The sequence below is a fragment of the Anabrus simplex genome, chromosome 4 (assembly GCF_040414725.1).
Source record: "Anabrus simplex isolate iqAnaSimp1 chromosome 4, ASM4041472v1, whole genome shotgun sequence".
Lineage (NCBI taxonomy): Eukaryota > Metazoa > Arthropoda > Insecta > Orthoptera > Tettigoniidae > Anabrus > Anabrus simplex.
The window spans coordinates 294,538,933-294,563,230 of record NC_090268.1 but is presented as its reverse complement, the minus strand read 5'-3'; the positions used below and the strand labels follow the sequence as shown (position 1 = coordinate 294,563,230).

The following is a 24,298-nucleotide window of genomic DNA, read 5'->3' as shown; positions in this document are numbered from 1 at the left end:
GAAATTTGCTCGTGGCAAAATTTATTTACAATTATATTTACTGGTTTGTTTCATGCTTTTTGCTAATAGAGTGAAAAGTAAGTCAAATATCAGTGGCGGTCATGTGAAAGTTTAAGAGACGATAACTAACTCTATGAAGAGATGCTCTGGAAATCACCCTGGCTACATTTTAAAGGGTTTGTACACTTGTTTGTACTTTTTGGATACCAGCCTGATATTTGGTTTCCATACTGGAATTTTGCGATCTCTGAAGATGAAGAGGCGTGAACACAAAGAGAACCGAATACGTTAATATCTCCGTTTATAATATATACTACATTATATCTGGTGGCGAATCTAAAAAAACAAAACAAAAAAACAAAACAAAACCCTGGACAGATACACATTTCTGCAAGACACTGAACACTTACCGTGAACGGAATGCTCAAACATACACAAAATGGCAACCATGTACAAGTTAAGTGGTTATTCCAGAAACAGCGGGTACAACAGCTAATTGCGAATACAGCAACTGCTTTGCAGAGCGTTTTGTAAGCAAGTGGGTGACGTGTGCAGCTCATCGAAGTTGACAGTAGTGTCAGGCTGTCCCAGTGATCAGCCTTGACAAGGTGTCCGTTAGCTCTCTATTGTTAATTAATCCTATGAGACTGCTGCTACTGAAAATAGACAGTATTCGTCGTCTCGCTTCGAAGTTATACAGATTAAGGTGTGACGCTCAAATACCCGCAGTTTGTAATATTCTATTTCCATTATCCTGATGTTTTTTCATTAAAATTCTACATGGCATTCCTCTTCGCCTTCCCACTGCTTTTTGAAATACACCCGTTCTTGTGAGAATAATTAGGCAACTTTAAATGTATTTGTGCAGTTTTATTGATAACACTTTCACTTCCTAAAATTATATTCTGTAAGTTCTGTCCAATATACACGCCTGGAGCTAATGAAAACGATTCTAATCTCTTACATTTAATAATAACAATAATAATAATAATAATAATAATAATAATAATAATAATAATAATAATGGGTCTACGAACGGACGACGTGCAGGAACGAGCTCTTTTCAGAACGAAACATAGTGGTTTTTCGAACTTCCCGAGATGAGCAATGGACAAATGGTGCACAGTGGTCGGGTGAACACCGTACTTGACATAGCGTACTAATGAAAACCTACCGGTTCAAACGAAAATTGAATAAACGCCAGGATGTACAGTATTATGAAACTTATCGTAGTCCCCAATTAGCTGATTAGCGAATAAATAACAGTAATTACTAATAATAATAATCATCATGATCTTATTGGCTTTACGTCTCACCAATTACTTTTACGGTTTGCGGAGATGCCGAAATGCCGGAATTTAGTCCCGCAGGAATTCTTTAACGTGCTCATAAATCTACGAACATGAGGCTGACGTATTTGAGCACTTTCAAGTACCACCGGATTAAGCCAGGATCGAACCTGCCGAGCTGGGGTCAGATGGCCTACGCTTCAACCGTCTGAGCCACTCAGCCCGTGAGGAGTAATGACTAGAAATGAGGCTTCTCTTCTGAAGTCCAGTTGAATGTCGAGTTGGCGTTCAGCATCCATGATAAGTCACGACTCTCTGGTCCGGATTTCACGTAAAGTTGGAAGCCCTCTGGTTATGATTACAATGTCAACAGTCGCTTAAAACTATAGAACTGCTCGTTTTCCTCTAGGAGTGATGCACAGTACAATCACTTATTTTTTCCGTATGCATAGAGAACCCACTGAGGCGGATCACATGACACCTCACACGATTTACTACCACGTCGGAATCCCGAGGTGCAATAATTGTTAGTCCCGCCGTGGCACAGATGGCAGCACTACTGCATCACCCAGTGACGTCATACTGAGCTATACATTGGATCTTCCTTAAAATGAGATACTGAACACAGTACAGTCGTGGTAAGATTTGTCCAGAAATTACTTCCACTTTATTACGTCCATGTTTATTGTAACAATCACGCTTCCGAAAATAAAGACATATTCTACGCGAAAAGTTAAACATTTTGAAGACTGGGTACGATAACTTTATAATTGGAATGAAAGAAGAAACAGAGTGCCATGTATTGTATGTGTTTACTTGGGTACATATATATTCTTCGAGCTTCACAAAACGTAACTTGCTGCTCTTTGGATGTTCGTTTAAACACATTATACAATGCCTGCCACTCATTCTAAATTTCGATTATTATATCAGGTGCTACGGGTGGTCGGGAAACGTAGTGCCCACCCATATGTTGTTTTAGATCCATTATCCTTCTATGCTGCAAGTTTTGTTGTTTCCTATCTACCTTCCATTGTGAGACAGACGGGGTCATAGCTTCAACCAGTAGTCCGTGCTATACTGACTTACATCCGGCTGGAGAGTTAAAAAAGAAATAGGAAACGGGTGGACGAATTCCAGCACATGCAATACTGACATCAGTCACACTCTAAAACCAAAGCTCGCTTACAGAACATGGCCAATACTGGTTCAGCTAAAGCTGCGAAGCCCTAAGCTGATCCCCTCATATCTAACCAGACCATTCATTATATGCGTACTAGGCAATCCGTCCGGGAAGGACAGAATCACTTACATCTGGGGCGAAAAATAGTTATATTTGTTAATTCTTCATGTAAGTAGTTTTGGATAACAGGGTAATAAACCTCCTATACTTATTGTGAATTGCGTTTTTGTCTCGTAAGTTGTGTCAAGTAACAGCTGAGAGAAAAGCGATCGTGGTCTGTATGGTAGATCACTATCCTCTTCATCCTGGCCGCATTCAGAACTCCACTGTCGGCAGCGCTGAATATGGTTCTCCAGCTTGTACCAGGCAAATGCTGGGGCTGTACCGCAATTAAGACCACTGTCGCTTCCTTCTCACTCCTAGCCATTTTCTACCCCCATCGTCGCCATAAGACTTATTTGTCTGTGTCGATGTGACGTAAAGCAATTCCTCCTGCGTTTCACCCAATTACTTGGGGTCGGTATGATGTGGATTAAGCCTCGTTTCACAGACGAATGCCTTTTCTGTCGCCAAACTTATGTGAAAAGATGTTTGTATGTTAGATATTAATCCCACTATTCGAAGAAGGAAGCCGCCGTACCAGACTTCTAGCGTGATTCATTCAGTTCAAGATTTCGGTGGACTCTTCAGTGGTGTTCCTGAGGTCAAGTGGAGTTAACTCTTGATCCTCAAAGCCGGTCTTACACTTATGGCAGACCTGCGAATTGATTCCATACTGACCGGGCGAGAAAATATCTACGCTAATTCCTGGGAAATGGGGTTGCTTTTGGGGAAGAGTATGGAGAGCAGAACTCTAACTTTGGTCACTAAATTAAGGGTAAACATTAGAAGTAGTAGTAGCTCAGCCAGTTTTAGAGGCGATCGCGAAACAGAAGGATCCGAAAAGAAAATACAGTACTGTACCTAATTCACAGAAGAAAAATGAACATGCATTTTAACAGACTAAAGCTAAAAGAAGCTCCTTATCAAGAAGGACAAACAAAATATTTAAAATCTTACTGAAACAGACGCAGCCAATCATGGTGAAGAAGCATACATTTTGTTGTAAGTACACAGGACCACGCTGTTACAACATGCTAGTCAGAAAATCATAAAATAGCATAATTAAATTGGCCAGAAATAATTAATTTAATTATTACCAGATGTGGCTGACTTCTGATTAGTTCTATGTTTTGTACTAAGGACATGTACAGTTCGCTCAAAATTAAAACAAGCGCCCGATGACGTCATCCCGAGGTCAGACTGGTGTTGCTTGACACATTGGGGCCTCCACCTTTAAAATGAGATATTTACAAAGATGTCCACTCACCGTCTTGCGTGCCACTGGCGCCGGCTATGGGGGAGGGCGGCCTAATGCCCTGGTCCTGGCCGTCCGGGTCGCCGCTCTCGGAGAAGGACACCTTCCTGCCATTGACGCTGCCCTCTGAGTCTGCTGACGGCAGGGTTTTGTCGCCACCACTGGCACTGGCCACTCCGGAGTCTTCAGCCGTACTGTCCTTGCTGCTCGAGGTGGTAGGCTTGGCGCGCACCGGAGATGAGGACGCAATGTGCTGCTCCAAGCGGCGGTTAGCGTCCGCCAGCTCGGTTCTCACCGCAGACACCTCCTCTTGCGCAGACTGGATGTCGCCGTCTATACGAGCCGCTAGCTGTTTGTTCTCGTCTACCATCCTGCGAAACTTGGCCTGAAACATAAGAGATGGGACATCCTGTAAGTACTGATAATCTGAAGTAGTATTACAAGTCCAGTGTTACTAATCAGGAAAGACAGAAAGCAGAGACGATCCATTTGACATAATTATCACGTCAGTATGACATAATATTCTGAAATATGTTTCATAAACTTGGGAGGTATGAATTATCAGAACATAAAATGTATTTTCAAATTAAAAACATAATTTAAAAAAGACCCGACCTTTCCGCAAAGTTACTGATTAATAGCTCTTCTTTGACATAAATTATAGATTGTACAGGCAATGCCAGCAATTGATACATTTATCCCCGTTCCGCTAAACTGATTCTATTCCAGCCTCAACTATAATGATTAAGTCCTACGTCCGACTGATGATGATTATGATGATGTTTGTTGTTTAAAGTAGCCTAACAGCTAGGTCATCGGCCCCTAATGTTACAAGGTGCAACGAAATGACACAATAATTAAAACTTCAAAATGTATCCAATGTATCCGAAACGAATGATGATGAAAAAATAACCATGAATCCAAAACCATCAGTGGATCCAATTCACAATGCCTTATAGACATGGTACTGTACAGGCTTTCGGGCTTATGCCGTGACAAGAAAATAAGGTGAAATTCTTTACGTTTCGCAGAGAACTGTGCTCTGCGTCCTCAGAAGAAATCTCGACTGTCCACAAGAAAGGCTTCTTAAACAATGACTCTTTAGAACTTAGACGTTATAATAGAAGTGGAAATCGTACGTTCATTCGCCACCAGATGGCTCTCCCAGGACGTGGCACAACGCTAGCGTTCCAAGCGGAAGCTGGCCGAACCATAGAATCAGTCTAAGCGGTTCACATAAACGTGTGTACGTAACATATGACATTGACAGGTGTATGATATAGACACAAGCCTGGAATGAAACATCTGGCGACGAGGAACGTACGGATTTGGAGAACAATGGCTCACAGTGCCTTATTTCCCGAGATAATGCTTGTTGTCCAAAGGGGTCCAAAGTCCAGGTAACCAGCCATTCATAGTAGTAGTAATAATCATTGGTAAAGCAGAACCATGATGTTCCTCCTATAGTGGTACTAATCACAGGTAACGTGAAGTCAATGGTGTTCCTCGTATGGTAGTACTAACCACAGGTAATGCAGGCCCATAGTATATCACAAATAATGGCACCACTCACAGGCAACACAAACCCATGGTGTTTCTCACATACGAGTACTACTCACAAGCAACGCAGCACCATGTGTTCCTCATACAGCGGGACTTATCACGGTGGCCGGCTGGATACGTGGTGTTGCTCACATAGTGGTACTAATCATAGGCAATGTTGACCCATAGTGTTCCTCATACAGTGGTACTACTCACAGGTAACGCAGACCCATTCTGAACACAGCAGAACCAATACTATCGAGCGCAGCGCTCAGCACCTACTCCCGCTAGACACTAGTCTGCGCAGCCGAGCGCCCGCTCTCCCGTTTCGGCGGGATGCACGCGATGGTACTAATCACAGGCAACGCCCAAGCCCGAGATGTTCATCACCTAATGGTACTGCTCCCATTGATTTCCTCAAAAACTAGTACTAATCGCAAGTAACGTCAACCCATGATGTTCCCCACATAATGGTACTAATCACAACTAGTCTCATCGCTCTAAGTCCATCATCATTTTGTCGCCCCTTACAACAGGCAGGGGATACTGTGGGTGTATTCGTCGTCTGGGTCCTCCGTCCTCCTCCGTCCACCTACCTATCTCAAGGCCGGGTTTGTGAGGAGAGTAAAAAAACTTGTTTTCTTTCAGCTGTCAGTAGTAAAATGCAGAGCGGTTCTCCTGGTCAATCTGATCAAAACTTTTCCCTACATAAAGATTGTCGCATTAGTAGTAATATTATTCAAAGTTCACTATAAACGCAACAAAGGCATATTTTGTAAGTGAATAAACTCTACCGACGATTCAGTTCTCTGTCCTAAACTTTTCAGTATATACTCTCGTACTGAATCTCGTAAATTCACATACGTGGAAGGTATTAACTATAAAATCCTACGAAACAACTTCAAAGAAACAAATTTTATTCAGGATAATGAAACATTGCTTCAGGAGCAGACAAAAAGCCACAGCCACGGTAACGATCAAATATATTTTAGCTCTAGAAGAGAGGATAATACACCAATATATGCGTGACATATAGTGCACAGAGGTGCAAGCAAATCACAGTGTATACTATGGCAGAGAAGATTCAGCTAGTCTAGGAACATGCGTTATATCTGGGACGTTTGTTCAGAAGTCCGTTACCAAAACTGATCTTTCTTTTTGAATTATGAATAAATCTTACGAACGAATGTAAAACCCTTAACGAACTACACTGAAGAAAATGGAAATTGCAACAGCCAATAGGAGTGGTGCTACATTGCTGCAATTGAACATGCAGGACGAGTGTTCGGTTGTGCTTCGATTATTACACTTTCAGGTCCCTCTAACCGCAAGTTTGGACAACAATCAATACAGGATGTGCCCACCACGAGCTGCAATACATTGATGAATACCCGAGGCCCTGGATCGCTTCCTGAGGAACTGTGGCCCATGCTTGCTGCACTGCAGAGTTGTGGGTGGCTGAGGACGGTTGGCCAGTTGTCGACCCATCATGTCCCACACATGCTCAATAGGACTGAGGCCCGGGGATCTGGCGGGCCATTCTAAGGTTGTGATGTCGTGGAGAGCTTCTCTGGAGATGCGTGCAGTATGAACCCGGGCAATGTCCTGCTGAAACATCCCATTAGCAATGTTCGCTATCATAGGGACAACCACTGGATTGAGTACCCTATCAACTGTCGAGCAGTCATAGTGCCCTCAACAAGCACTAATTGTGATTTCACATTAAAGCCAATAGCTCCCCAGACCATGATACTTGGTGTTGGCCTTGTGTGCCTCTCGACAATAAGATCTGGGCGGCCCCTCTCCCCGGTACGTCGGCGCACACGATTCCGGCGATCACTGCGGGCAAGACAGAAGCGCGATTCATCACTAAAGACGACCCTATGCCATTCGTCGACCCACTTCGATCTTTCTCGACACCAGGCCAGCCTTACACGTCGCTGTTGTGGGGGTCAATGGAACACGGGCTCGTAAGCCAGCTGCACGCAGGCGATTACCAACTGTTTGTTGTGTAACGTGGGGTGCCATAGCTGCTCGAATTTGTGCTGCTGTTGCATGGGGTTCCATCCGGGCCATCCGAATGATGCGGCGATCCTCTCTCAAAGTTGTCTGTCGCGCTGGGCCTGTGCCAGATCTACGAGTGTGGGCACCTTCATTTGACCACTGCTGCCATACATGTTGTACCGTAGATGCCTGTCGGCCAACACGTGCAGCAACAGTCCTTAGCGATAATCTAGCCTCACACAGCCCAATTATCCGAGCCCTCTCAAACGGCGACAGTTGTTGATAGCGTGCTCTTCTCTGTCGTCGAGGCATGTTTGACAGGGAACACTTCACTGCACAGACTGCAAGTCAACTATGCTACACCAGAGTCCGTATACTGGAGTTGATTCCTCCGCGACCAATCACGTGGGGAGACCTGTAGCAACAAGCCAATGGGTCTGAAACTTTGATCGTTTACATACCTACATGGCATCGTTCCATATCTTGAAAATCAACACAAACGACCAATGCCTTCATGGTGTTGCAATTTCCATTTTCTTAAATGTATTATGCTACCACCGCAGCGAGAAGAATATGCCACAGACGTCAAGGAGGAAGAAATACGAACTGTAAAGAGGGGACCTCTAGACAGAATTACCTCGAACGTTTGGACTCTCTAGACAACTAGTGCATGCGGTTAAGGGCGCGCGGCTGTGAGCTTGCATCCGGGACATAGTGAGTTCGAATCCCACTGTCGGCAGCCTTGAAGATGGTTTTCCGTGGTTTCCTATTTTCACACCAGGAAAATACTGGGGCTGTACCTTAATTAAGGCCGCGGCCGTTTCCTTTCAACTCTTAGGCCTTTCCTATCGCATCGTCGCCATAAGACCTATCTGTGTCGGTGCGATGTAAACTAGTGTTCTTTGGAAGAAAATTAACATAGTTCATGGTTAGGTGCACAACTCACTAAGACAAGACCGTCCTAGAAAAACGACCGAGAACGTTGAAAATTAGAAAAAAATCGTCAACACATCCTGGAAATCAGGAAATCAAATTACTCCTGATCTAAAGCAACCTTCTGAAGTACATACATACATACATACATACATACATACATACATACATACATACATACATACATAACTTACTGAACCCTTGAACTTACCATTCCATCGTTGGTCGGCCACGGCTTCTACAGTAGAACAATCTAGAACTCTTAAATCATGGGTCGTTGCGGGAATAAATTCGGTCACGATCTTAACCAAATGATGGGGTTCAGAAGAGAGCCTAACTACTTGAAATGAGGAGCAAAATGTGCTTACTAACTTTTATTAAATTGAAATAGCACGACAACATCATTAATTTAATATGCATTCTTGCAAAATAACAAAAATATAAATGATTGATTTTTGAATGTTCCAAACACAGTCACATTACATAACGTCAATTTGTTTCTTACAATATCGAAGAGTTGCTTCGGAGAAGTTAATATGTTAGTGGACAGGGAAACGGAAAAACTGAAAAAGGGAAGACCTGAAAACCGGGCACCTATTATTCCAAACGAGAACTGAGAGTTAATCCACACGATCCGTGGAAAATCTGACTTTCAACAAGTAGAACGCCTGATTTTCTCTCAATTAAGGTTATCCACCAGTCAAATACCCTTCACGGATACGGAACACCCGCCGAATGGACCCTTAATCGAACCAAACTGACTATCAGTTGCTTTGGATAGGTTGCGAAATATTATGTGAAAGCATGGTGTTCACTACGAATTAACAGCATCATTGACAATTGAAATAAAATTCCACCATGTATTTGTCATTCATGACACCCTTAAGTGATAAGGAAATCCCGATGCTAAATGTGCATCACCCAAAACAGCTGTTCAGAAGGAACCAACAACAACAGGATCCGTGAGGACCTTACGTTATGTCGTTCTAAAGGAACAAAACTGCGAAATGCAGGAAACACTTGCTAATCATGCATTTTGAAGAAATGCCAAACACTGAAGTTAATTAAAAAGTGGAAAGTCACTTGAAAAGTATTATTATCGAACCGATTTTCAGGTTAGAAAGGGGTTTGTTGTGCTTAATAAAATTACCAGTCCACGCTAAAATTTACTACAACTTTAAGGAATTCTTTCCCTTGGAAAACAATGCTACCCGTATAGATCTATCTATTTATTGTCTGTCCCAACACACTACTTGTAAAGTGATTACTTAATTAAATTTAACTAGGAATAAAATGAAAATACAACAAGGATTGAAAATAAAATAGTGTTGCTGGCTGACGAATCGAAACCGCATTCGCAACTCAAGTCTCACACTAATACACTGAGTGTCAATATGCACACTATCAAACGAAACGGACGTCAAAACGATAAAACAATTAAGTCCGTAAAAATAAATTAACGTCTCGAAGTCATTACAGCTCAACGCACGCGGAGAATCACAGTAAAAATATTAAATCTATATCGGGCCGATATCCAACATTTGGACAACCCTCATTCACTGATAGCGGTCCCGTTATCTCAAGGATACGCACAGATCCTCTTCATAATCATATCATACTGTATATGCTACCTTCGTCCAGGACACTTCAACAAAAAAGCAAAAGAAACATCTAATCTGAGACTTGGGTGTGTACAGCTGCCATCCCAGACCTATCGTCGGGCTCACTTGAAATCTGTACATCCTAACACTAATCACTATGTACATGATGCCTTCCAAATTCTATCGTCGGGCGTGAACTAGGACGTCTCATCATCAGTGACACCAAGGATAACATGTGACGTCCTAAATCTATCGTCGGGCGTCAAAGTGGGTCGTACTACGCCTCCCTTAACATATCAGGCGAACTAGCAATTTAAAACAACTCCGACATTTAATACTAACCCTGGTCAGACAAATACCACACGACGGAACCAACGTCTCTTACTATCAAATGAATGCAAGTCGAAAAATACATTAATTCTCTACCTCATTACAATACGTGAACTCAAAAATAAATATACGTGACGAACGATTCTCCACCTCGAACACAATCTCAGCCTGTGCACTGAAGTGTTAGGGAAGCAAATGAAAATTCCCAACACACGTTTACCATTTAGTGGATGCCTTCAAAATAATAATCATCACTACCGCATTCGAAACTCACAAATCGCCTATCGTCACTTCCAACTATTTTTATCAATGACCTATCCCGTTAACAAATTCAATACAACACCAACCGTGTGTCCAAAGTGCTCTTTTATCCTTGAGGTCGCATCATTTTAATATTGATACAGGCTTTACGTGACAAAATCACTGGACGTTTACTACCAAGATTTTAACCTTTTACTAGAATCGTTTTCACTTGGGATCTTTCTATAAATTTACGGTGCTTCATCCAGTAGTCGTCTCAAATTCGGATTGATTGCGGAAAACAATACAGCCTGCCTCAACACAGCCTGTTTCCTAAATACTTCCTCTGCAAAAATATAGCTTGTCTCAAACTCCTTCTCCTCGCTTTATTCCAGCGGTATCACTTGAAATCCAAGCTTCATTTCATCCATCTCCACATACATATAAATTCGTCGCTCTCAATCCCTTTCTCTTATATTTCCAAGACCCTTTTTCATAATTCAATCCGCTGGTGAAAACAACAACCATTATTAAACACATCTCTTACTTTACTATTATTACGACTTTCAGACCTCGAGAATCCAAGAGCACACAGCGACTTTTCGTATCATTGATATACACGATGTCTCAAAATTTCCTTCCCATTAATAATGGTAACTATCAAATTTCACCGCAATTATCTAAATATGCCTGCGATCCTTGTAAACAAATAAATATACTGGTTAAATGCAATTTTAACATAGAAAAATTTCTTTATCCCGCGGTAGACATTATTATTATTATTATTATTATTATTATTATTATTATTATTATTATTATTATTATTATTATCGACAAACATTTCTGAATTCAACTGATATTTGAAATTTAGATATTCGCCACAACTAATTTACACTTATAACTTTCCAAAAATCCGCGCTTTGGACACTATCTCATCGAACATTTAACACCAAAATTTAAACGTCGCATTTTTCCGTTCTTGACATGAAATTTACACACTGAAATTTTCACACGCTGACCAAAAATTACAACACCTTTCGCCTGATAATTACGAATATCAACCCGACAATCATCTTGAAAAATTTTGTTGGGACAGAACAATTTAAACTAACTACAACATAATATAAATATAGACAGACCTGCACATGGTACCATTCCCAGCATTCTGGTCACATCGTCACCAGCAGACCTCGTGCTTAGCCGTACATTTTCACAGATAACATTTTCATTTCCAAAATCTCACTCTTACAAACACTACCCTTCTCACACACGATATTAAAATTACCACATAAATCAGGCACTTTCTCTGTAATTTGCACCACGAACTTCCCTCGTTCTGCAGTCGACTGCAACTGTCTGACCCGTTCCCAGAGTTGTCTCTCTCCGTTACTCCAATAAAACAGGTGTTCAACAGATAAAGGGAGCAGAACTACTCTGAATAGCTTCCCCAAACCCTCTTCACTTTCAAGCGTACATGAGATGATATAAATAAAAACCTGCTGTGTATATTTCAACCAGTCTACACTTTCCTAGTTCGTCGGCAAACGTTCAGAACTTTTCCAATCACTTTCTCTTCTTACCCGAGTATGTGGACCTTAGCCACGGACATGTATTTAATTATTTGCCGATCAATCTGGCGCGAATTTCCAATAACGACGGGCACAAGCTCCCGCGGCTTCAAGTTCCAGATCGACACTGAAAAATATACGGTGGGGGGTTTCTTTTATAATCTCAGGAGGGACGCTATCCCCACTATGAGGCTTGATTGTGTAATCTGCTAATTTTGCGTCTAATAGACCAATTTTGATGAGACTTGTCCCAGAACTCCGGACAGGCTTCCACTTATTTTAGATGTTAATCTTATAATTTTACCACACTCACAACAGGGGAAATAAATTATTTCTGCCCGTGCGTTTCGCGCGTTTTCTTCATCCCCTGACCTTGGCACGTGTAGCTGGTTCGCTGATCTGATACTGACATGTACTTAGGCTTAACTGCATTTAAGTTTTTCCCTGGGGGCTCTGTCTTCACGTAGGGTGTACGAATAATTTAACTTATTTATTTCTTTATTTACTGTATTGCCAAAATCCCTCGTTGTACAGAATTCCATGAATTTAAAGAATTGTCGGGCACTCGAGTTCCACCGAGGTGTCCCGGTATTTCACGAGCTTGCCGTGAGATCCTTCCCACGCGACATCGGGGCTCTTAGGAGCGCAACATGGCTGCCCTCAAACATAAAAGTAGTTTCTTGATATCAAATAAATATTGAGAAAAAAAAATTTCTCTCCGTAGAATTATGGGTTCAATACATACATACATACATACATATATACATACATACATACATACATACATAATGTTCTTCATTTTACGCCTCACTAACTACTTTTATGGTTTTCGGGGACGCCGAGGTGCCAGAATTGAGTCCCGCAGGAGTTCTTTTACGTGCCAGTAAATCTACCGACACGAGGCTGATGTATTTGAGCACCTTCAAATACCACCGGACTGAGCCAAGATCGAAACTGCCATGTTGGGGGCAGAAGGCCAGCGTCTCAACCGTCTGAGCCACTCAGCCCGACATATACATACATGCAATGTGTCCAAAAAATATTATTTAAAAACGTCTATTTGCATTTTTTTAGAAAGAAACATGTCTATAGGGCGTGGAAAGACAAAAATAAGCAAACGAACGATCCATTTCAGTAGCACATTGGTCTATTGATAATTACTATTACAAAACAAATACATTCTAAGCGATAACAAATATAGCAAAACGTAAAAATGCACTTTTTCACCAGATCATAAAGTATCCGTCCATACTGTACATAACAACATACATTAATACTTGGTTGGGTTTCCCTTTGCAGCAATGACTGCTTGCAATCTTCGCGGCAGGGGGCGGACCAAGTTAGCCGTGGTGGAGGATGGAATTTTGTCCCATTCGTCTTCCAGAGCTTGTTTCAAGTCGTTCTTGTTAGAAATTCGCCGTTTCCTGACGTTATCTTCCAGCGCTTTTCCCAGGGGCTCTATTCGGTTCATATCCGGTTTCTGAGGGGGTGTATTGAGTTGTTTTGTGGTGTTATATAATAGACACAGCAAAGTATTTAGAGATGTGTGCTTCGGATCTTTGTTCTGTTGGAAGATGTACATGCCTTGCAGACCCAAATTTTCGGCAGTAGTGATCACATTTTTCTTTTACATATTTATGCACATCTTGTGATCCATTGTTCCTTCTATGATATGCAATTGCCCTTCACCTACTGCACTCATGCATCCCCACACTAGGAGGGAACCCCCGCCGTGTTTCACTGTGGGCACAAGGTTCTGCGGCTGCATCTCCATATTTTTCTTCCGCCAAACCATTCGCCTGCCATCTGACCCAACTATGTTGTATTTGCTTTCGTCCGAAAATATGACTTTATTCCAGAAGTTCTCGTCCTGAAATATATGTTCTTTGGCGAAAGCACGCCGTTTCTTGCGATTCGTTGCACTCACCCAACATTTCTTACAAGCTACCCCGTCATTATGCCCATTTTGTTTGCAGGTATTCCTAACTGTGAAAACACATACCTTTGTGCTTCTCCTCTCCAGCTCACTTCAGTGGACTATGTGTTGCATTTTTCTTGATTTCTCACGTAATAAATCGTTCGTCTTGACCGGCCAGTGCCCGAGGACGACCATTCCGCGGCTTGTTTTGCAATGTTTTTGTTGTACAGAAGCGATCCACCACTGACTGAACCGTTGATCGAGGTCCGCCCACTAGCTTTGCAATCGCACAGGACGATTTGCACTGGTTATGCAAGCGCAGGATGAGTTCCCTCTCCGTTACGCTTGTCTCTTTACCTTTCCGACCCATTGTACAACCTACACGTCTGCAGAGATGTTGACAACAACAACAACATGTTTGAGTGTGTTGAAGAAGGGTGACACCAGCGCGTGCGTGAATTACGAGTGACGTTTCACTCCCGATCTCACGTTTTTAGACAGCCATTCCGAGCGTCGACGAATACTTTATGAACTAGCTCATAACGGAGCTTTTACGTTTAGCTATCCTTGTTATCGCTTCGAATATACAGTATTTTTGGTTTTGATTTTGTACAATAATGATGTACTGACCTATACCCCATCTAACTACATTTTTTAAAATTTTCGGCTTGACTATACATACTGTACATACTGCAGCCGCTAGAAGCCCCCACCAGGGCACAATACATACATACATACATACATACATACATACATACATACATACATACTGAACCCTTTTGGTCCATATTTAGGGATACATACCTTTCTTACCTATCAGCAAAGTTCATGAGATCTGTCCCTTGGGTCGTAACGGGTTCTTCGTCACTTGCTGAGGTCAAGCTAGGGTTCAGTAATTCTAATCTATCTACTTGAATGAAAGATCTGTTTAAAATATTCCTATTTATTCAGGAAATTCTGAAGCATTCTGGTATGCCAACGGTATCACTGAAATTGCACGTGTCCACTGGACACCACAATCATTTTATTACATAGAAGGTTATAACACTGGTGAGCCTTTGACGTGTCTGCCTGATGGGCATTCTTACTAGAAACCATTGTCTCATTTTTTATTAAAGAAAGGAAAGTCTGGAAATTCTTAAATTCGGCTTCCATGTGAGACCACATGTACCATCATAGTGATTCGTTATGGTCCAGCCCACGTAACACAAACTCTGGACTCTGGGTGTAATTTAAGGCCGTCCAATCGGTGTGTGCCACACCGTGGTTCTACGGCATGGACCCTTAATTGAATCGATGTGACCTGCGTCTATGTCATAGATAGACATCTAAACTTCTAAGTTACTTTAAAGTCATTGTGGATGATGACCGTAAGGAAAATGATGCTACAGTGGCATATGGCCCTAATCTAAGTCACTGAGGTTGATGATCCCTTGACCATCCAAGTTTCTAAGCTGAAGGCTAAACACAATTAAGTTACATCGGTTGATGACCAAAGTTTCCACTTTACTATCCCCAACACATTCACTGCTCAATCAATCAAAGTTTAATAATACAACAATAGCAATGCTCACAAACTTTGTGGCAGTAAAATCCATTTTCTTCGGATATGTCCCCTTAATCGTTACGTTACCATTTACATATTCCCCAGAAAACAAACTAAGATTTCCAGAATGCGTCTCCAAGTTATTCGCTTGATTTAGAGTTATTTCAAAATGCGGTTTCACTGAATTTAATAAATAAATAAGTTTAAATGATTTAATGAAATCTTAAAAGACAACAAATTCTATCTCCGCGGACTCTGGTTTCTTCACAAATTCCTACGCAATTGTGTTCTCACAATTTTAAAATCCTATCGATGTTTATCTGTTGCTTCCTATTGTCTGGAAAAGAACCACATCATTCATGTCCAGTATATATATCTCGTTTCATGACCTCGCACTTTACATTTAAGCTAAGCCTAGCCATTATTAACACTTGGATACCCTAATAATCTACGTACAAACCAAAAGCAACTCGCCATATAATTACGATGTCATATCTCGTCATAACATTTTATAAAGTTTGCGCACCCCTCACAGACAAACCATCATCACTACCATCGCTCTATATTTTGGACAACCCTGAATATGGCTTGTCTTGTTCATTATACTCTAAGTCCGTCGTATCGAATGCACATTACGTCCCCAATTAAACACATTTTACAGTATCTAATAACACTCAGGTTATTACCGGATGAAAATTTCAACTAAATCCAACATTTAACGTCCTCCCCGGCCGAGAAATACAATCTCAATTCCACGCGTGTCCTCTTATCTTACGGTGAACCCTATCAGCTGAGGCCTCTCGCCCCCAAGTTCGCTTGTCAGTGATACGATACATCTGTCGTTCTACCTAACTGGCCTCCTCTCTTTAAATCTTTATACTCTGCCGACATAATTAAACAAATACGATATTCTAACCAACAAAATGCACAGATTATACTTCAAGATGCCCACAATAATTATACACATCGCAAATTAATACCGCCATGGATTCCTACATATTGCTTTCCATTCCCAACATTATACAATATTCCTCGGGCTTCCATGTCCCGGCTTCATTTGACAGGTCTCTAACCTGATTCACAAATCTCATCCCGACTCACACAATTAACCTCTGTTTCCCAACTCGCAACTATCACCGACAAAGAACTGGAATAAAATCCTTACTAGAATTCATGACGTCTAATACGCACAATGCATTGATAATGAATAACTTCGCATAAAATGATATCGTATTTTTAATAACTTGATTTTCACGAAAAATGACTGAAAATTTCTACTAGATCTTTTTATTGCCAGTCAGACACAGTTTAAAATGGGCCTAGAAAAAACGTTTCACTCCGTGACCAAATTCATCCCACTATACTCTCACCCGACAGCGCGTTTCCACTCGATTGAAAATGTGTAACCATGGATTTCTTATATTATTTACGTCAAAATTTCAGACAGAAAAAATTCGCGTCGAATGAACATCTTAATTTGACATCACAAAATATAGGCAGTAAACACACGGAAATGACGATCTACATTGGACGTGACATCACTTCGAAACCCTATTCAATAACTTTTACAACATTATACGGCACTCGAAAGAGTTCAAAAATGTATCCAAGTGGAAAATAAAACAAAGGACTCTTTTTAGTCGTATTCTAACATTTACAAAAAACCACATAGGGGTGACCACTGCGTCGTATATCGCCATTCAAATACACATTTTTTGGAGATCATGAAACAAGATATAATAGGTAGTAAGATGGTAAGTCACATACCTTAAGTTACGCCATCGGTCATCCTTGGACTCACCAGCGACCCTGGCATTTTTATTTAGCCATTTTTACATTTCTGGCTTTACAAATCATTATATTTCTTCAGGTTTCCTGGAATAAAGCATAAAAAAAGAAATGCCCTTCACTTTTCTTTTTGTTGAGCGCACACGATGGACTGTAATTACTTCCGCACACGAATTACTTTATCACATGAGAATTTATTCAGTACTTTGACCGTCCTATCTGGTACAGTTATTTCCACTCAAGAAAACTATCTCCACACGGAGTCAAGACCCCAGCCACAATGGCTAAAATCTGCGGTTGAACTTAGTCTACTTTTGTTGTTTGATTTCACAGAGCAGCTCAACACTTTATCGTCCGCTTCGTAACCCAAAATGCAGAAGAAGGAGACTTCGTCATGGCGTCCTTTCATATTTATAGCAGTTACCCCCTCTCTTCGGGCATCTCCCTTTGCCGCCAAGAAAATTTCTATAAATTTTCTGACTTAACTAAACTGTAATTACAAGAGTTTTAAAGGTGACTACATATTCGCTACATTTCCAGCAGTAGTGTTCATGGACATTTAAAATGTAAACGTGTTCGATTTGTAGGATAAATGACCTCCATTGATAGGCACTATATTTTTGACTTGGCTTGGGGCAGGCCATATACACGCGCTTTGAAATACTTCACAAAAATGACGCAAGAATTTTCTGCCGTTGACACGTGCGACTGACGTCACGTATCCCAGAGCGTGGGACCGAAGGTAATCACCCCCTCGTCACGTGTCAATTCCATGCTATCAAGAATCGAACTTCTCATCCCATTGATAATTTAATGCATAATATTCTTAGGGCACAAAGGTCATGGGTTCAATACATACACACATACATACATACATAAAGTACGTATGTCGAAGCCTTGTTCCGTTTCTCTACGGGGTCAGGTATGGAGTAAAACATCGATTATACAGTTAGGCCTGGATAAGCCAGCGCCTTTGGAAGAAACTGGTTATTTAGTACATTAAACAGGACGAGAGTTGTCTCTGTAAGGATTAGTGAAAGTGAATATGTCGGTAGTGATCCAGGATGTTGCGAAGCGACGACGGAACCATACTTGATATTCAGTGATCCAATATGATCACTGCCTGGGTTTCAGTACAGTTGTGAAATCATTAGTACCCAAGCCGTATGTGTAAACCTATAAGGCGTGTGTTGAAAAAATATACTGTATGTTAGCAAAATGTATCAAGATACTGTAACAGGACGATTCCAAACATCGTTCTGAATGTACATCAGCATATCCACAAAAGAAAGTATATGTTATTCAGTGGTCAAGTCTAAGTCCAGATTTATATTTTTTTAAAAAACTTTAGAGATGAAGTGTTTACAGATCAACAAGACATTTTCAATATTTTCTACGTGAAAAGATATACAAGAACATCGATCTTTCAAAAGCCTGCCTACGAGGTATGATGCTGTGATAAAAGCCAAGTAGAATGCAACATGTTACAGTTATCACTTAATCAGGCATGAAAGTACGATTTGTCTTTATTGTACGAAGGTTTATGAAACACATGCAAATGCCTCGCTGTATAATCCAAGTCAGTAAAATTATTCAAGCGAATTCAATAACACAATAACAGTCCAGATTAACTAAACTCTGGGTGTTCAGTACATGTTTCCACCCAGTGTTGTGACTTCATGCCTTCTGTATAATATAGTAAAATACGTACATCGTGGAACTTGGGTAAGAAGGAAACCAAGAAATACGGAATTTTCGAATCAGAACGCGGATTGATTTTATACGTAAAAACACCCCGTACAAGCTGGAAAACTCTGCAACGCGGAAAATGAACGAGCTTTGAAGAACCACGAGTCATTTGTTTAGTACGCCAGAAGTTTGGTTTAAAGCTGATTGCATGTACTCTATTTTAATACAGTTACAGTTTCTTCTTCGACAGTACGTGGGGTCGGCGTATTTTATTACAGTTTGTAATAAACAAACGCTAAAACACAGTAATGTACAGCATACGTTCTATTCTGGTATTCATTATTGATATCATTAGGTGATTTACTCCTGAATTCAATACAATATTAGTCATATTCATATTATTACAATTTTGTGTTGCGCTTTGTGATAATGCGGTTAACATGTTATTGTCTAATGCAGCCTTCAGATCGATGACAAAGTTAATACGAAAATAAAGCACTCCGCGTGTTTATCGCTGATTTTTATATATAGCAATACCAACAAGTGAGAACTTCTGCTTGCTCAACAATTGATTTTTAAATCAGAAGCTGTCGCGTCACTCAGTTTTACGCTAATTGAGCTAGGAGTTGCAGGTGTGGTGTGTATTCATTGCGTTTTCGTTTGTACTGTTTTGTTGAAATATCGTTGATAAAAACCTATAAAACTCTTTTACTGAAGGATAAAATGAAAGTGACTGAGGAACACGAGAGACGGAAAATGAAAGGAACCATCATTTCCTGGAAAAGGCAATTTTTACTGAACTTCCATTTCAGATTTTTCACTTACACAGAGTAACATATGTCATAGAATATTTCAATTAAGTTCAGTTCGCGGACAAGCACATGGAATGCGAACCAGCAGTCTGAATTTTGTCTGTTCGCTTCGATACTATGCATTCAGCTACTAGCTTTTGAACCAGTCATTGATGGGTTAGTTATATTACAGATGCGTTGGTAGGTAGCTATCTACCGGAGATGTGTGGCAACCGGAGAGAGAGAGAGAGAGAGAGAGAGAGAGAGAGAGAGTCACAGTCAGTGTAATGTTATTGTTGATCATTTTTATGAGCTTAACCCTCCGTTAAACGCGCGCTCTGTTGTAACATAACTACACGCGCGCGGACTGACAGTCCGCGATTCTTTGTAAGCTTCCATTCTTTTCATTTCAATTCTTTTTCCAAGAATTCCTGATTTCTCTCATCTGTCAATCTGTCTTACGTCATAATTACTTTATTTTGATTTTATTTATATGGGTAAATGTGTATACAATCTACATTTACAAGAACATTTCAGTCCTTTAGGATAAATTAGAAGTTATCAACTGCAAATCACAGGACTTAGGAAAACTAATTTTAAATTAACAATAATTGGTTTTTAATTTACTTCTCGGAATAAAATTGTAATCGTTACATTCTATTAATTGATGTATATCGCACGGAAGAAGTCACGACGGCGTGATATTCTTGACATTGAGTAAGTGCATTTCATTTCAATCACCTTATCAACGCCTGACTTCGTGTCATTATAGAAGGTAATCACTGAGGGTTTTGATCCATCTGAATCGTCATCAATAGAATGGTCTTCATGAAAAGTAGATAGAACCAATACAACTTTGTCTTTTCTTGACTTGTATGACAAAAGGGTATATATAGCGATTTTTGCATGTTACGATTTCTTATAGCATTTCGTCGGTAAAGAACAATTGCAGAGCTTCAACTGGCGTCTCAGTATTCACACTCCTACTACTCCAGACAAGTGTTTTATAAGATTATGTTCAGGGTGCCTGACCCTTCCATTACGGTTCATTACAGGCCGATGATTCCACTGGATCCCGCCCTCTCCAACATATATTTCATGCTGCTCACTTTCAGTCACGTCCTCTTCACCCGTGGACTGCTTGCTGTCAGAATTACGATCATTATCGTTTACGACGTCCCGATCACTATCATCACTTGCACCAACTTCATCGTCGTCCAACCACTGCTCGATTTGATCCATAACTCTCGGAATGAATCGCACCAACTCCTTGGAAATACGACACAATAGCTCATTTTGTAATATTGTGTTTATCCCCCTGTAAATAATCGCAAGTAGAAAATATATCAAAATAAGCCCACTAGTACACTTGTAGGTAATAAAATTATTTAATTTTATAATAAATAGTAACGGAAGAATGGACGACTTACCAAAAGAGTGAGTAAGATTAACAACTCACCAGTACACGCCTGCGGACTCAGACTCCGCAAGTCTGCAGTTGACAATATAAACTTCTGTAATCGACAGCTCGGCGATTACTCAGACATTCTCACGCCGTCACGGCCTTTGTATTGTTGCAGAAGGAAGCTACTAGAAGGCAGCCCGTTCTGCCTTGCATTTTCGGCCTATGATACCAAAGAATAGTAAAGTGCGGACTCTCACTCCGCGGCGCGTGTAACGGAGGGTTAAGACATTGTAGGCCACCAGATTTAGATTTCTTCCGGTTCGGCGATATTAAGGGCATCCGAGGTAAGGAAGTCCCTTTTTCTCGTATTATTTTTCTTCCGCGTGTCCTCATTTCCATGCTTATATCTTCCTGATCAATCTGAGGCGGTGATCACGCGGATTTCTATCATATAAATACAATTCAACAACGACCATTATCGCCACTTAACTCGTTACAATGACGATGCTCGCTGTTGAAGGACTTTGCAGTAAAACTGTTTGACACACAAATGATCGGAGATAGTAGTTTCTATACCTACCTGTTATGTACATATTTAGATGGAATAAATATTTCCAGATAAACAGTATTTGGAAGTTTGTCAAAAATATAATGATCTCGAATAGGTTATTTTTATCCGCAAGGTAAAGAACATGAGACATAAAAAAATCGCAAATTACATTTTGCACTACTTTTAGTATGTACTGCTAATATTAACGGATATTTGATATTTTGGTCTCCTTAATATTGGTACTCCACAATATAGCAAAGCAAAGTCACCTCCGTACAGGCCATGAAGGCCCTTGGAGGAGTGGAATTTAAAGGCTTCCACCATTGTTAACCTCGGCACGTGATGGGATAGAGTGGTTAGCTCTAAGCCCGGCCGCCTTTGCCCCCAGGAATTAACCTGTACTCATTTTTGGTGTAGGCTGAGCGAACCTCAGGGCCATATGCACCTCCGGAAGTGGAAATCTCGTTTCTTAAATTGTACGGCTTCCTGATGGGGATTCGAACCCACGTCCTTCCGGGCGAACCGAGCATGCCTTTACCGCCTCGGCCAGACAGCCCCTTACGCCACAATATAGCAACCAAATAATATAAAGCCTACAGTATGTTTCAGATGGGAAGCTATTTCCGTTGCTGTCGATTTTAAGAAGTAAAAATATTCTGGCAGGGCGCAAATAATATTCAACGCACTGAAATTGTCCACGGAGAGCAGCGCATCGAGTGGGTGAGATAACGCGACGACATAGCAGTCTCTCAATGCCAGAATGCTTCCCATTTGATACAGACTAAAGTGCACTCTCTGGATATTCCTGAACTTAATACAGAGTTGTTTCGAGAATTTCTGTCAAGTAGTTTTCCCGTCATGTTCCCACAAACAAAAAACAACCAACCAACCAACCAACCAACCAACCAACCAACCAACCAACCAACCAACCAACCAACCAACCAACCAACCAACCAACCAACCAAAACTGAACTGAACTCACTTTCGACTTTTGTATACCGATAGAACTTCACAGATTTCTTGCGTACTACATTGGCTGGTTACTTGCCAGACAAACCACTGACAGCTGTATTTCATACGTGATGATGATCGCGCACGTTTCAGTATACTTGTCCGCAGCGACCTAAATACATATTACTGGATAGTTACCGATGGACCAATTACTTGGCCACCACGCTCCCGTGACTTAAACCCCTGGACTTGTACTTTTGAGGTCACGTAATGTCTTGTCAAGTCTTGTCAAGTGTTCGACCGCTGTCGATTACGAACCAACTAAACAGTCTAACTCTTTAACTACGCAATTTTTGATAACCCTTTATGTATACATACTGGGAAAATATAGTAATCTTGCGACAAACCCCTTTGTACTTGAGGTCCAGATGTTGTTCCATACTTATTAGATATTTTTGTTTGTTTGGGCTTTTCTGTAGCTTGGTGTGAATGAGGAGGCTGCTTTTGCGAGAACGTCTGCCTTTTCATTTCCAGGACAACCACTGTGTCCTCGGATCCAGGAAATACAGAGGTAGGGACACTGCTGTATTGTGCATCTTATGACAGCAGCTAGTGGGTTAACATTGTGCTTGCCATTGATTGAGTTTACTGCAGCCTGCGAGTCACTGAGTATCCGAGCACTTCTGTCGTTGTCGTTGTTGTGTTCATACAAATCCACGGCGGATTTGATGGCCCATAGCTCGGCTTGAAATACTGAGCAGCTGGATGACAATTTCTACTGGCATGAAAACACTTAACTATTGTTCTCGTAGACCACGAATGCGCATCCCACTTTGTCAGATTCAGCGATATTAGCTGTGCGAGAGCCGTCTGTGTAAATGTAGTAGTTATGGCTGAGCAGCTATTGTTACTTTCTAGGATACTAGGACGACCGGATTACAGAAAGTACAATATTTTCTCCACAGTTGTTTCGAGAATTGGTGTAGGAGATGTTCTTTTTTCTTCATTAATGTAAGTTCGGCTGTTCCAATGGCAGATAAGAATAGAAGCTCAATTCCCCTGCAAATTAATGTAGACGCACGCCCTAAAAATGAAAGTATTTCGTAAAAAGTGATAATTCGCCACCAATACAATTACAAATCATATTTTTCCTGTGGAAGGCCACAATTACTGGGTGATATTAATCGACACAGACGTAGAATTCAGTACGGTGTTTAAATCTCTAACAATATTGAGGAAAAGAATACTTTTTTCGGTGGAGGACAAACTTCTTTCCTCTTGAGAGCTCGTCTCTCGAGACAAAGTGAACGTTTACCTAGCAAGGAGCCACTCGAGCTCCCCTAGGAAGTGAAGGACGAGCTCGAAGTGGGTCTCTCAAAGACCTTAATGAGTGCTTCCGTCTTGACCTCCTGTTAGTGAAGGTCATACTACGCAACATCTGATGGAAGAATACACCGCAAAGTAAACAAGCAGGTGCTTCCACTCCTGTGACAGGTACAGAGGCTTTCTCAAGCCTGCCTGCATCTCAAGTTGGTGATTAAATCCCACAAAGGCATTCTCCAGTCAAGGAGACCTAATGACCCGCACGAAGGGTGGAACAGAGCAGCGCCTCG

General features: G+C 41.1%; 1 protein-coding gene across 3 annotated transcripts in view; it reads right to left on the bottom strand.

Annotated features, from left to right (window-relative positions):
* The window catches only part of Liprin-gamma (liprin protein kazrin), a 468,379-nt gene that overhangs the window by 345,742 nt on the left and 98,339 nt on the right, over positions 1-24,298 (bottom strand). For all 3 annotated transcript variants that reach the window (XM_067146080.2, XM_068227243.1, XM_068227244.1), the window contains exon 2: positions 3,842-4,214. In XM_067146080.2, the coding sequence (XP_067002181.2) occupies positions 3,842-4,214 (373 nt within the window). The remainder of the gene's footprint in view (positions 1-3,841; positions 4,215-24,298) is intronic.